General features: G+C 32.7%; 1 protein-coding gene across 2 annotated transcripts in view; it reads right to left on the reverse strand.

The window, feature by feature from the left end:
- The window catches only part of LOC126889480 (methyl farnesoate epoxidase-like), a 243605-nt gene that overhangs the window by 202004 nt on the left and 27211 nt on the right, over window positions 1-14390 (reverse strand). For both annotated transcript variants that reach the window (XM_050657807.1, XM_050657806.1), the window contains exon 5: window positions 697-810. In XM_050657807.1, the coding sequence (XP_050513764.1) occupies window positions 697-810 (114 nt within the window). The remainder of the gene's footprint in view (window positions 1-696; window positions 811-14390) is intronic.

Raw genomic sequence — 14390 nt, forward strand, 5'->3', positions numbered from 1 at the left:
ATTGAATTTGAGTGACATTATATTTTCCATAAGATGTGTGCGATGTCCTTTAGTCTGATTTTTAATTTCAAATATATCATTAAAAAAAACTTTTTGTTTATTTTCAGGGACTTTCAGCCCTCGGTAATAATGCAATCTTTCATTCTGTGTTTAAATTTTTCAAAAATACTCATTAGTTTTTTTAGCATTCGAATAAAATAAATGCGTTTAAAAAGTATTCGACCGAAATTTTGCGCCTACGCTCTCAAAAATGATTGAAGTATTATACATTTTCGTAATCAGTATTTCAAAAGCTTTTAAATGAGGTGTCACATGAGGTACTTTCCTATTTAAAAAAATCAAAGTTATGCCTGTCACCTGAAGAGGGATCGCGTAAAGTTCGAAACATTGATGCTATAGTATACTATAATTATTTTAAAAATCGACCTGTCCAAGCGTTTTGCTTATTGCTAAAAATAAATCAGTGAATAAGGGAGTTAACACTTATTCTAGCGCACTGTATAAGGTAAGTCGCTGAAGAATTACGGGGTAGTTTGTAAGTAATGTCTTTTTGACAATACAATAAATCAAAAGTTCTTAAAAAATAAAAGAATCATTAACATTTCCCTACTACTTTGATTATCAAATTATTTAAAATTTAGAGCTCTCATAATTTGTTGTGACTTATTTTATGGTTATTAAAATTAAAATAATTACCTCCTTGACTTTTTAGTTCGTCGTATTGCTGCCTTAATGTTTTTTCTTTTCTTTTTGGTTTTTTCTTTTTAGAAGGCTTTCTGGGTTCACTGGAATTTTCTTCAGACGTTAATCCTTAAAAATGGTCAAAATATATTTTGTGGTTACGTATTCAATTTTAATTAATTTTCTTAAATCAATTTTCAAATCAGAAATAGGTATTATGAAAAACCAAGAGGTATACTGGAGGTCACTAGAAGGTAAATTCCAAATCATCGTCCAGTTGTGCAAACTGGAGAAGGGCACGACCAGACAATGTCAAAATCTATAGTAATTGCTGAGAATGTAAATTTTAAGACCCTAAAAAAATTGATACTCCTATCCCCGCGCTTACCCGTAAGACCGCCCTCGTGGGGGAATAACAGAAAACATCGATTTACCAAGAATCTGTAGGTCACAGAGAAAACTGTCTCAAACAAGAAATGTAGCCGTGATAATTTTAAACAAGAATGTTTATTTGCATTTTTTTTGTATAGAATGAACCATCCTTTCAGAAACAACGGTTCAAGCGACTGATGATTCCGAACGAGTTACGCGCGAGAAATCCAGTTTTTAAATCAAAGTAACAACTCAACGGCGATATCTTTTTAACAGAATATCCTACTAACAAAAATCACAATACTTTTTGAAGGCGAAAAGTGCAGCAATGTGTAAGTATTTGTCAAAGAAGCATTTTTTTCCGTTTTCTGATAGTTGTAAAATGTATTTGGAAATAATTAAATTTTATACAATCTTCTTTTTGTGTCGATTAATTGGTAAACACGTGTTACTGTTGGTAAACAAAGTACAAGACATCATTAACAAAATGGAAATACTTTGCAAAGCCAACCAAGAGGTCACATAAATTAGAAGAATAGGAGACAAAACTAGAAATTCTGAAAGACCAGTCCTGGTAGAGCTAAGAAGTGGGAATAAAGAACGGAAATTCTTAAAGCTACATGGAAATTAAAAGGCTCGACATGGTTTGTTAATGAAGATTATCCAAAAACCATAATTGAACAACGCAAAACACTTATAAAACACATGAAAGAGGCAAAGATGAAAGGGTACAACGCAAAGATTAAATATAATAAGTTAATAATTAACGGAGACGAGTACATATAGACCAGATCAAAAGATGAAACAGCGATTCCAAAGATTTTAGAAAAGATAATATGGCAGAAACTACAAAGACTAAAATTGGAACGAGAACAGTGAGTGAAAGATCACAAAACAGTGACACAGAACTAGACCCAAATACTGGCACAAAATCAAAAAGAAGGAATACAGATCCAAAAAACTAGCAAGTGATGGACAAAGGGTGGATGTACAGAATAATGACCAGGCGTAGATAGGGAAATCGAATAAGAGAGCACCGAAAATAATAGAAATAGAAAATGAAGAGGTATAATAAATGTAGGAACGTGGAATATAAAAACTATGCTGGCCATGGGCAAAATGAAGGAAGTAGCATAAAAAATTAGAGATTATAATAGAGACATAATAACACTGCAAGAATTGAGATGGAAGGGAGAAGTCAGGATCGACAAGCAAAATTACACAATATACTACGGAGGAGAAAATACACAAGGTAGAAATGGAACAGATTTCATGATAAGTAGAAAATGGAGAGAAAATGTATTAGAATTTAAAAAAAAATCAAAGAATATCTTATTTAAGGATAAAGAATAGAGTTGCTAATATCTCAATGATAAATATCTATGCACCCACAGAACAAAGCGATGACCAAGAGAAGGATGATTTTTATGAAGCTCTAGAAAGTATCTGTGAGGAAACTAAAAATCATGACACATTTATAATTCTGGAGACTTTAATGCAAAGATGGGTAAAGAGGGACATTGGAGATCGCTTGCAGGGAAAGAAACAGCACATGATACAACAAATAAAAATGGGACAAGAATGGGCAATCTAGCAACAGATATGAATATGTTAGTAGCAAATACTAAATTTCGGCACAAGCTAGAGCCTAAAATAACATGGCTTGTTCCAGGAAGAAATAAAGGAAACCAAATTGACCATGTACTAATAAATAAAAAGAGAATAAAAATGATCCAAGATGTAAGGACATATTAGAGGCGCGGATGTGGGATCTGATCACTTCCTTGTAAGAGCAAAGCTTAAGATAATAATGATAGATATGGAGAAAATAGATAACAAAAGAAAAATATGGAGTATAGAAGAGTTAAAAATAAAGAAACAGCAATATCAACAAGAAATGGAAAAACAACTATTGAAAAATATAGAAAATGAAAACATTGAAACAGACTGGGAAAATATACAAAGAAGTATAGAAAACACGGCAAATACAGTGCTAGGAAGAAAATATGTATAAAAAAGGAATCACTGGTTCGACAATGAATGCGAAGAAATATTATAGAAGAAAAAATCAGCAAGGGTCAAATGCACTGGAAAAAGACACAAAAAACAACGGCAAACTGTATAAACATATTAACAAGCAAAATAAAAAATTAAATATGGCAACAAAAGAAAAGAAAGAGTGGCGAAGTGATTTCAAAAGTCTCTTAAAACAAGAAAACATACAAGCAAATGAAGCAAAAGAAGATGAAGTTTTGGAAATAACAGAAGGAGAACGGCCTGAACAAAGCCTAACAACGGCAGAGGAACTTATCGAAGTTATAAGCCAACTAAAACAAAATAAAGCAGGGGGATCTGACTGTTTAGTTAAGGAGTGTATTAAACATGGAGGGACAGCCATACAGCAAATATTGTATAACCTGATTAAAGAGATTTGGGTAAAAGAATCAATGCTTAAATAATGGAAAAAGGGTGAATTGTTTCGATATTTAAAAAAGGAAATCCAAAAGTTTGTGAAAACTGCAGAGGTATTACTCTTCTAAATGTGGTTTATAAGATCTTGACCACAATGATAAATAAACGATTGATGGAGCATACAGATATAAAAATAGTGGATTATCAAAGTGGATTTAGGAAAGGAAGATCTACCGTAGATGTCATACACATAGTGACTTAGACAGTCGAGAAATTCTATGAATATAACATGTGGCTGCATATACTTTTTATTGACTTAAGCAAGCATTTGACAGCATTAAGAGACCAGAAGTAGTAAACGATATGAGGAATATGGAAGTACCTGAAAAGATAATAAGACTCGTGGAAATGACGATGAAAGAATCAAAGGCATCCGTATTAACGCATGAAGGAACAACAGAAGAATTCGAATACAATGCAGGAGTAAGACAAGGAGTTGGGCTGTGAACTACGCCCAATAACATAACTTTAGACGCCTTAATTAAGACGTGCAAGCTCAATGGGACGACCACCAAAAATTCAGTCCAAATAGTAGCATATGCTGATGACCTAGCGGTGCTGGCGAGAGACAAAAAAACCTTAGATGACATAACCAGACAAATTGAAAAGGAAGCGGTGAGAAGAGGACTAAGAATAAATGAAGAGAAAACTAAATACATGAAAATAGAGAGGAAAAACAAAGGTGCAGAGGAAAGTAATATAAAAATCGGGAATTATAATTTTGAATAAGTCAGTAATTTTCAATACCTAAGAGTCAAAATTAGCAACAAAAATTAAAGAAATATAGAAATTACCAACAAAATACAAGCGGGTCATAGAGCGTATTATAAACACAAAAGTATTTTAAATAAAAAAATATAAAAAAAAATTTTTAGGAAACGCTTTTCTTTAGTTCCGAGTGACTCAAATTAAAAATATTAAAAAATCAACTAAAAAGCAAAAAATAAAAAAAATTGAAAAAATCCAACACATTCGTCAAAGAAAAGCGTGGCGTGGCGCGTCTTCAAAACAAAACCTTGGAACAAGATGGCCGCCGCCGATAAAGTTCGCGGCTTAGATATCCTAAAGAAACTTTGTAAAGGTTGTAGCAAAAATGTAAAATCTGGTGTGTGTTGTGCTAAATGTAATTCAGTTTATCACTCCAGTTGCGCAGAGAGAGCAAAAACGTGCTGCAGTGAAAATATTACTGAAAATTTTCATGCTGAAAAAGGTGATGTCAACCTAACCTCAACTTCAATAGAAGAATATTCTTTAAAAGAAGAAAATAAATTAATAAGAGCAACAATACAAGATAAAAACACTATAATAGTAGACAAGGAAGTCTTAATAAAACTTTTGAATGAGAAAATAGTATCTCTAGAAGAAAAAATGAATCAGTTACAAAAAGATAAACAGATGGACAAAAAACAGCCCAAGGGTAATAAAAACAATAGTCTTGTTGTACCACAGCAATCTACCTTGATTTTAACAAAACAACAAGAGGCTTCAGCAGACAAACATGGACAACTTCAAGGAAACTCTACGAAAATTAATGAGAATGTCATACAAGGTCAGTCAAAAATAAATGAACAAGTTGTTAGTTTAGAAATTATGAATACACAAACTCAGCTAATAATGAATGATGTGTTAAACATTAATAACGACGAGACAATAAAACCTGATGATTCAAGACTAACTGTTAAGTCTTCACATGAAAATCTTGTAAAACAAACTCAAATTAATAATACAACGAATCAAAATGCTCCATCATCGTCAAGTAAAAATCAACATATGGATGGTTGGGAAACTCAAAGAAAAAGGGGTTTCTTAAAAAATAAACGACCAGCACCCATTCAAGGCAAAAGAAATGGAACTTCCAATCTTAAAATTGCCCCCAGTGTGTCTAGTTATAGTTGGATTTTCTTGTCAGGTCTCACTGACGATTCAACAGCAAAGGATGTGCAATCATACATGCAAGAAAATGGGGTTCAAAATAGTGTCATAGAAAAGTTGCGCACAAAGAAAAAGTTCATTAGCTCTTTTAAAATTGGAGTAACACAAGAGAGCGTGCCCACAGTCCTAACTCCTGATTTTTGGCCAGTCGGTTTTTATGTTAGTGAATTTTTAAACCTGAAGAATCTAGCACCTCAACAGATAGGTGAAATACTCAACTTGAAAAAAATGCTTCTGACCAGGTGTGTATAGTGCACCAAAACCTTCAATCGATAGGAACAAGTCATGATGCTCTTCAAGAATTTCTAAACGATGAAAAAAATGTTCTTGCTATGTGTGTGAGCGAACATTGGAAAACCATCGATCAATTGTCCGCATATAATTTGGTGGGATATTCACTGGCATCAGCATTTTGCGGGCAAAGTGGATATGGAGGCACAGCAATTTATTTAAGGAATGGTATAGAGTACGTACATAGAAGTGACATAACCATATTTGGCGATGAAGAATGTTTTGAGTGTTCTGCCGTAGAACTCTCATTTTATAAGGAAAAGGTCATAATCATATGTATATACAGAACAAGCACAAAACCTGTTCATGACTTTTTAGTAAAACTTGAGTCAGTTCTAAATATACTACTGAATGAGCACTGCACATGTTTTAATTGATGGAGATTTTAATTTAGATATAATGAATGTTAAGGACAGTAATGCTAAAGATTTCAGTGAATTGTTGCAGTCTTTTAATTTTGCTCCTTCTATTTTAGAATATACACGGGTAAGTAGGACTTCTCAAAGTTGTATTGACAATATTTACACTAATATAAACGTTTTTGATGCAGAGGTGGTAGGCACTCATATGTCTGACCATACTGCCCAGAAGGTGTCCTTTACTTTGCAAATAAGTGGAAAACTCAAAAAAGTTAAAAAAATAATTTTTTCAATTACAAATAAAAATAACTTCAAGTCTATGCTTTTTAGTCAAAAATGGGACTCAGTGTTTTTTACCCCTGAATCACTGGTAAATGAGCAATGGGATGGTTTTGTCAGTATTGTTGAGTCTACCTTTGATTATTGCTTTCCTATAGCCTCAGTTCAGCAAAAATGTACGGCAAAAAAAATACTAAAACCTAATCAGCAGGTTGCTGCATGTAAGAATGAGCTAGACATCCTTCTAGTGCTTAGTAGATCTGACAGGGTCTATAGTGAGGCTTACAAAACAAAGAAGCAGGAATACAATCGTCTCCTGAGCGATGCAAGAAGTGCTCATTATGAAGAGCGTACAAATAACAGTGAAAGCAAATCAAAATGCGTTTGGCAGATTGGTAAGGAAATTAATGGTACAGTTACAGAATATGTCGATCAAACTTAGAATATTAGTGGTAAGCCTGAGGATATTTGTAATAACTTTAACAAATTTGTACTTCATGCAGGTCCTAATTTAATAAAAACTCAACCTCAAGCCACTTTTTCATGCAGTATTCCATATAACACCAAATCTTTTTTTCTTATACCAGTAACTATTTCTGAAATTCTTAATATCATCTCAAAGCTAAAAAATAAAAAAAGTGCAGGTTATGATGGGATCTCAGCGAATCTGTTGAAACATTGTGCAGAAGAGATTGCAGAACCATTGTGCCACATTATTAATAACTCTTTTAAGTATGGTATTTTCCCTAACCAACTAAAGTTAGCTCTAGTGAAACCTTTACATAAAAAGGGAGATAAAACCAAATTGGAAAATTATAGACCCATCAGTTTACTGCCGACATTTTCAAAAATTTTCGAAATAGCAATGTGCACAAGACTTATAGCCTTTTTCAATGATGACCACCTAATTGCTGAATCACAACATGGATATCTCAAGGGAAGGTCTGTTGAAACAGCTACATACGAATTCGTGGATAAGATTTTGAATGGATGGGAGAACGGGGAGATTTCCTTGGGAATGTTCCTGGACTTATCAAAAGCGTTTGACAGCATAGATCATAATATTTTGATCAACAAACTAGAAAGATATGGAATTCGTGGCCCTGCTCGGGACTGGATAAGAGATTACCTCACTGACAGACGACAAAAAGTTATTATAACTCGAGAAGGACAATAGTTTTCTTCAGAAGAAGGGAATTTACAACTTGGTATTGCTCAGGGCAGTGTCATGGGACCACTTCTTTTTGTTTTCTACATTAACAATCTTGGTAGCGAAATACTGAGCAGTGAGTCTCACCTTGTAAATTTTGCAGATGATGCAAACTTATTAACATTAGCATCAACGTTTGAGGATCTTCTGAGTATTTCTTCAGATCACTTAAAAACAGCTCAGAATTGGTTCTTAAAAAATAAATTGGTTTTAAATACAGAGAAGACTAACTGTGTTTGTTTTCACACAAAGCAAAATAATGAGATAATTTCAGAGGAGATTGAGTTGGATGATCAAACTGTTGTATTATCAACAAATACAAAATTCTTGGGTATTTACATAGATCAACATCTAAATTGGTCAGAGCATCTGTGTGTTGTTCGCAAAAGAATCAACATGGCATGTTATTCATTACGAGTAATGTCTAAGTATTTGAATTTACAACACCTTAAGACAGTTTATTTTGCAAACATCTACTCAGTGCTCAGATATGGTATTATTTTCTGGGGCGGAGGAACTGATGTTGATAGAGTATTAATTGCTCAGAAGAGAGCAATAAGAACAATGCTCAAGATAAAAGCTCGAAGGACCTGTAGGGGAAAATTTAAGGAGTTAGGATTATTAACTGTGGCAGGGCTTTATATATATATATATATATATATATATATATATATATATATATATATATATATATATATATATATATATATATGAGTGTTTACTGTTCCTGTTCAAGAATAGGGATAGGTTTACACATTCTGAGCCAAAACACAGCATACCCACTAGGTATGTAGGGCTCAATTTTCCTATACATAGGCTAGTCGCAACAGAGAGAGGACCTACATATTCGTGTATAAAATTTTTTAACAAATTGCCTGTTGGAATTAAATTGCAACAGAATTTTAATATATTTAGAACTGAAATAAAAAGCATTTTATTGGATTTAGAACCATATTCTGTGTATGAGTTTTTAAATCACACATTTTAACTTTTAACTCATAGTATTTGTAATTGTAATTTTGTATGTATATTAGACACTTATTATTCAATTGTGACAATTTGCTGTAAGTGTGTTGTTTACAATTTTTTTTAATAAAAGATATTTTGAATTTGAATCATCGAATAAATGGTTTTCGCCCTACGCTTTTCTTTAACGAATGTGTTGGATTTTTAAATTTTTTTTAAATTTTTTGCTTTTTAGTTGATTTTTTAATATTTTTAATTTTAGCCACTCGGAACTAAAGAAAAGCGTTTCCTAAAAATTTTTTTCATATTTTTTTTTTTACTTTTTAGTCTTACACTCTTCAAATATTAAAATATATCGTCATGTTTATTAAAATATGTATATAAAACATATGATGTACAAACATAAAAAGTAGTCGGAATCGGCAAACAATTTGAAACTTCATTGTTTATTTGTAAAGCATAACGTAAACAATTAACGTAAAAAGTGAAATTATGTATAGTTCATATCATTAGCTACAATTCGTAAAAATTTCAAATCTCTACATTGTAAAAAACCAGAGAATTTAAGCATTTTCCATTAAAATCGTTTTTTTTTATTTAAATAATTATTAAACATAAACTATTTTTTTTATTGACTATTCGTGTATTGTTCCCGCGAATGCATATGTCTGCAAATTTTCATTCATTTGTATTGAAGAAAAGGCAGGCAAATTAAATTCTAAATGTTTGACGCAAACTATTGAACTAAAGAAAAGCGTTTAAAAAAAGAAGAATGTGTGTAACTTATTAAATTTAAATTAAAATACATTTTACTGCTGTCAGAAACCAGACAAAAATGTTTATATCACAAATAATCATTGCTTTTCGCTTAAATTGAATGTTAAAACTTCCAAGAAGCAGGTGGCTGGCAGGAGCTGGCTTGAATAATTAATTTAATCGAAAAGCAATGTTTATTTCTGAAATACACTTTTTTTTCTGTTTACGGGAAACTGTAAAATGTATTCTGAGTTAAATAAATTACATACATTCTTCTTTTTTGTCAAATAATTTAATTAAAAAATTATAAACCCTGTACAAATAGTTATATAATTTTTTATATTACTGAAAAAGAATTGAATGACCTTTCAAATAAGCTATCGCATGTCCCCTATTCTCATTTAAAAAAATCATCGATTACGTCATCGCGCCCAGATGGATGACGTCACTAGTATGACATATGCCAAAATATCGTAATTTAAAAATAAAAATCGACCTCTTTCGGGATTTTTTATTAAAGTCGCCTTTTTACGAAATAACGAATTTATTCCTTTCATTTGCATCGTACTGTATAAACAAATATATGAATGTTCAAAATTTAAAACTTTATTGTTTATTTATGACGCATAACGTAAACAATTAACGTAAAAAGTGAAATTATGTATAGGTTATATCATTAGCTTCATCATCATCATGGTGCTACAGCCCTTAGAGGGCCTCGACCTTCTCAAGCGTTCTACGCCATTCTGTTCTGTCCCTTGCCTGCACTTTCCAGTTGCCGACTCCGATCTTCTCGGCATCTTGTGTTACCCCGTCCATCCACCTCAACTTTGGTCTACCCCGTCTTCTCATTCCCACGGGTTGAGCTGTTAGAATCCTTTTTATCATGTTCGATTCAGGGGCTCGGGCTACATGTCCTGCCCACTGCAGGCGATTTCGCTTAATTATAGTAATAATATCGTTTCCACCAAACGTTTCCTTGTAGATATTCTGCAGTTCAAAGGTAGATCAACAGAAGATGCAATAAATAAAGTATTTGAAATAGTAAACGAAAGCATAAAAAAGTATGTTTTAATGATCTTTATAGACGTGTCTGGGGCTTTTGACAATCTTTGGTGGCCGTCATTCTTTGAAAGACTTCGAAGAATGAGATGTCCAAAGAATCTGTACGGAAGTCTCAGAAACTACTGTCAAGACCGATATGCAAGCCTAAGCTGTCCAACAGGAAAAAAGACAAAACATATCACAAAAGGATGTCCACAAGGATCAGTTTGTGGACCTATGTTCTGGGATGTAATGCTAGAGGAACTGTTGGAACAATTGACTATAGATCCTGAAGTGCTTGGAAGCATAGCATATGCAGATGATTTGTTGTTGATCATAGATGCAAACTCAAGAAGAGAATTAGAAAATAAATCAAATGAAGTATTAATAAGAGTAAATGATTGGATGAATAAAGTAAAATTAACAATATCAGATTCAAAAACAACATATAGTTTAATAAAAGGAAATTTAGAAAGAGATCCAATTATAAAAATTAGAGGGAAAACAATAAAAAGAAAAATGGAAACAAGATATTTAGGTATTATAATAGACGAACAAAAATTATTTACAAAACACATGAATTGTGTCTGTGAAAAGGCAACAAAGATCATGCATAGCATTGCTAGTCTAGCACAGAAGGAATATAGAATTTCGTTCCGACAGATGAGAATATACCTAAGTACAATACTTGCATCAATTGTAGGGTACGGTTCAAGTGTATGGGCACATAGATTAATAAATAAAAAAAACGCAGAAAAATTAAATAGAGCTCAGAGAGGATTTCTTGTAAGAATGACGGGAGCATTTGGAACAACTGCAACACAGGCACTCACAGTTTTAACTGGAGTAATGCCAATGCATTTAGAAACACAAAAAAGAGCATGTAATTATTGGCTAAAAAAAGAAAAACATGAAAAAATAATACAAATAATAGGATTAGATATAAGAAATAAAAGAGAATTAAAAGAAATAATAAATAGAAAAAGACAAAATGAATGGGAAAATTCAACAAAATCTAGACGTTTATACAATTTTATACCAATATTAGAAAACATTCCAAATTATTTTAATCCAAAACAAGGTTTAATACACTTTTTAACAGGACATGGACCGTACCCAACATATTTGGAAAGATTTAACTTAAAAGATGATGCATATTGTGAATGTGGAGAACTAGGTACACCAGAACATATAGTTTTACATTGTGAAAATACTATAGAAAATGAAGAACACAGAGAAATGAGAAGAAGATTAGAAAGAATTGAAATAAGAGATATATTACAAAATGAAGAATATTTTGAAATATTAAACAATCTCGCACAAATAATATCTAAAAAACAACAAGAAATCTATAATAATAGAAGAAGACAACCAATAATCCAACCCTGATGAAGTTGAGTAAGATAAAGTTAAAATAAATAAAATAAAATATAAATTCAAAAATAGATATTTACAATTATAATAATAATAATTCAATATAAAATAAATAAATAAAAATAATAATTCAATACATAATTCATAAAAATAAAAAAAAATAAAAAAAAAAAAAAAACTACCAACTCTCTTCTGAAAATAGAGGGACTGTCTTTATAACTTAGAAGGGAGTTGATAGTACCAAAAATATTTTAAATTGTTTATTTAAATTTGTTTGTTATACGTAATTAAGAGATTATGGCAAATTGTTATTGTAAAAATAGATTTAATAGTTGAGTAAAAAATGTAAAAATATAAAAAAAAAAAAATATCTGTAATCCCATCAGGAAAAAACGACCTGGATTAGTCACTAGAGGCCAGGTCATATGTATAAATAATAAATAAATAAATAAATAAAAAGTTCAAAGTTATATCTACGCCTCCATATTCCGTTCTCACAAACCGCTCCGAATATCTTGCGTAGTACCTTTCTTTCAAAAATTGATAGAGCGGATTCATCTGTTTTAGTTAGCGTCCATGCCTCTGAACCATATGTGAGAATGGGGACTATCAATGTTCTATACAGCCTTATACGAGTTTTTTGAGACAGAAATTTGTTAGATAAGTACTTTGATAGACCATGATAACACCTGTTTGCAATTATTATTCGCCTTTTTATTTCCTCAGATGTGTCATTATTGGGGTTAACCGATGTCCCTAGATATATGAACTCTTTGACCGCTTCGAAGTTTTGGTCATTGATGATTAGATCTGCATCAACATTTCCAGCTCTTGTGTTTGTGTTGGTCGCCATGAATTTTGTTTTATTTTTATTTATATATAACCCCATTAGTTCTGCTGCTGCTACTAGATCGGTTAGAATTTCCGCTGTTCTCGCCCTGGTTCTGTTATAATGTCCACGTCATCTGCATATGCAAGAATTTGTACTGATCTATTAAATATTGTTCCTCTGCTATCTAAATTAGCGTCTCGTACAACTTTTTCTAAAGCTATATTAAAAAGCTGATACGCCAGCGCATCTCCCTGCCTTAACCCCTTATGTATTTCGAATGGGGTTGGCGAGTCGTTTGGAATTTTTACTGCTGATGGCATCTTCGCCATTGTCACTTTTATCATAGATATGAGTTTTTTGGAATTCCCAACTCATTCATAGCATTGTAAAGACTTGGTCTTAAGACACTGTCATATGCCGCCTTAAAATCGACAAAAATATGGTACATATCTATGTTGAACTCTTGCGATTTTTCGAGGATCTGTCGTAGTGTAAAGATCTGGTTAATGGTTGAACGTCCGCGCCTGAATCCTGCCTGATATTCTCCTAGAAACCTTTCGGTATAAGGCTTCAATCTCTCGTGTAAAATGTTTGACAATATCTTGTATGCTGTATTTAGGAGAGTTATTCCGCGGTAATTATTGCATTCCAGTTGGTTTCCCTTTTTGTGTAACGGGCATATTAAGCCTAAACTCCATTCTTCAGGCATTTGCTCCTCAGACCAAATTTTGCAAACAATTTCTTGCATCACCTTGGTGATCTGCTCTCCATCGTGCTTAAATAACTCTGCTGGGATGCCATCGCTGCCTGGAGATTTGTGGTTCCTTAGTTTTTCAATAGATATTTTCATTTCTTCTACCGAGGGGGGTTCCACGAGCTCCTCATTTCGGTATTCCAGCTACATGTTGTTAGTAGGTTCCCATTCCAGCAACTCTTGAAAGTGCCCTACCCATCGTAACAGGATATCATCTTTGTTGGTAAGTAAGTTACCTTCCTTATCATTGCAATAATTTATTCTCGGTTTGAATCCTTTTCTAATAGTATTTATTTGATGGTAGAACGTTCTTGTTTCTCCGTGACTCATATGGCTTTCAAGCCGTTCTAATATGTCATTTTCTGAGTCTCGTTTCTTTTTTCGGTGTATGCGTTTTTCCTCCCTTCTTAAGTTTTTGTATCTATCTATTGTTGTCCTAGTTTTCCGTTGTTGCATGGTCCTAAATGCCTCGTTCTTCTCATCTGTTATTTTTTTGCAGTCTTGGTCGAACCGGTCGTTTCTTTCTTGGGTTCGGGATATTCCCAAGGTGCTTTCGGCTGCTAACTTCAGAGCCTCCTTGCAGTTGTTCCACATTTCCGTGCTTGACTGGTCGACTGCCCAGGTGTGTTCTAGGATTTCTTTTATATTTGACTGGAACTGTTCCTCTATGTTTTCATTTTTTAGCATATGTAAATTATATTTTACTTGTCTAGTGCCCCTTTCTTTCTTGGCATTGGAAATTCTTTGTCGTAACTTAGCTTCTACCATGAAATGGTCTGAGTCAATATTTGCGCCTCTGTAACTTCTCACGTCCATTAGGATTGTAAAGTGCTTTCTGTCAATTATAACATGGTCAATTTGATTTGTGGTATTTCCATTTGGTGATATCCAAGTTGCTTTATGGATATTTTGATGATTAAAACATGTACTTCCCACAATTAAATCTTTGGAAGCTGCCATACTAATAAGTCTTAAACCACTGTCATTAGTAACTCATGAAGGCTGTGTTTACCAATATAATCTTGGTAGCAAATCTCCTTTCCTATCTGGGCGTTCATGTCTCCAATG

Source organism: Diabrotica virgifera, chromosome 8 (genome assembly GCF_917563875.1).
Source record: "Diabrotica virgifera virgifera chromosome 8, PGI_DIABVI_V3a".
NCBI classification, from domain to species: Eukaryota; Metazoa; Arthropoda; class Insecta; order Coleoptera; family Chrysomelidae; genus Diabrotica; species Diabrotica virgifera.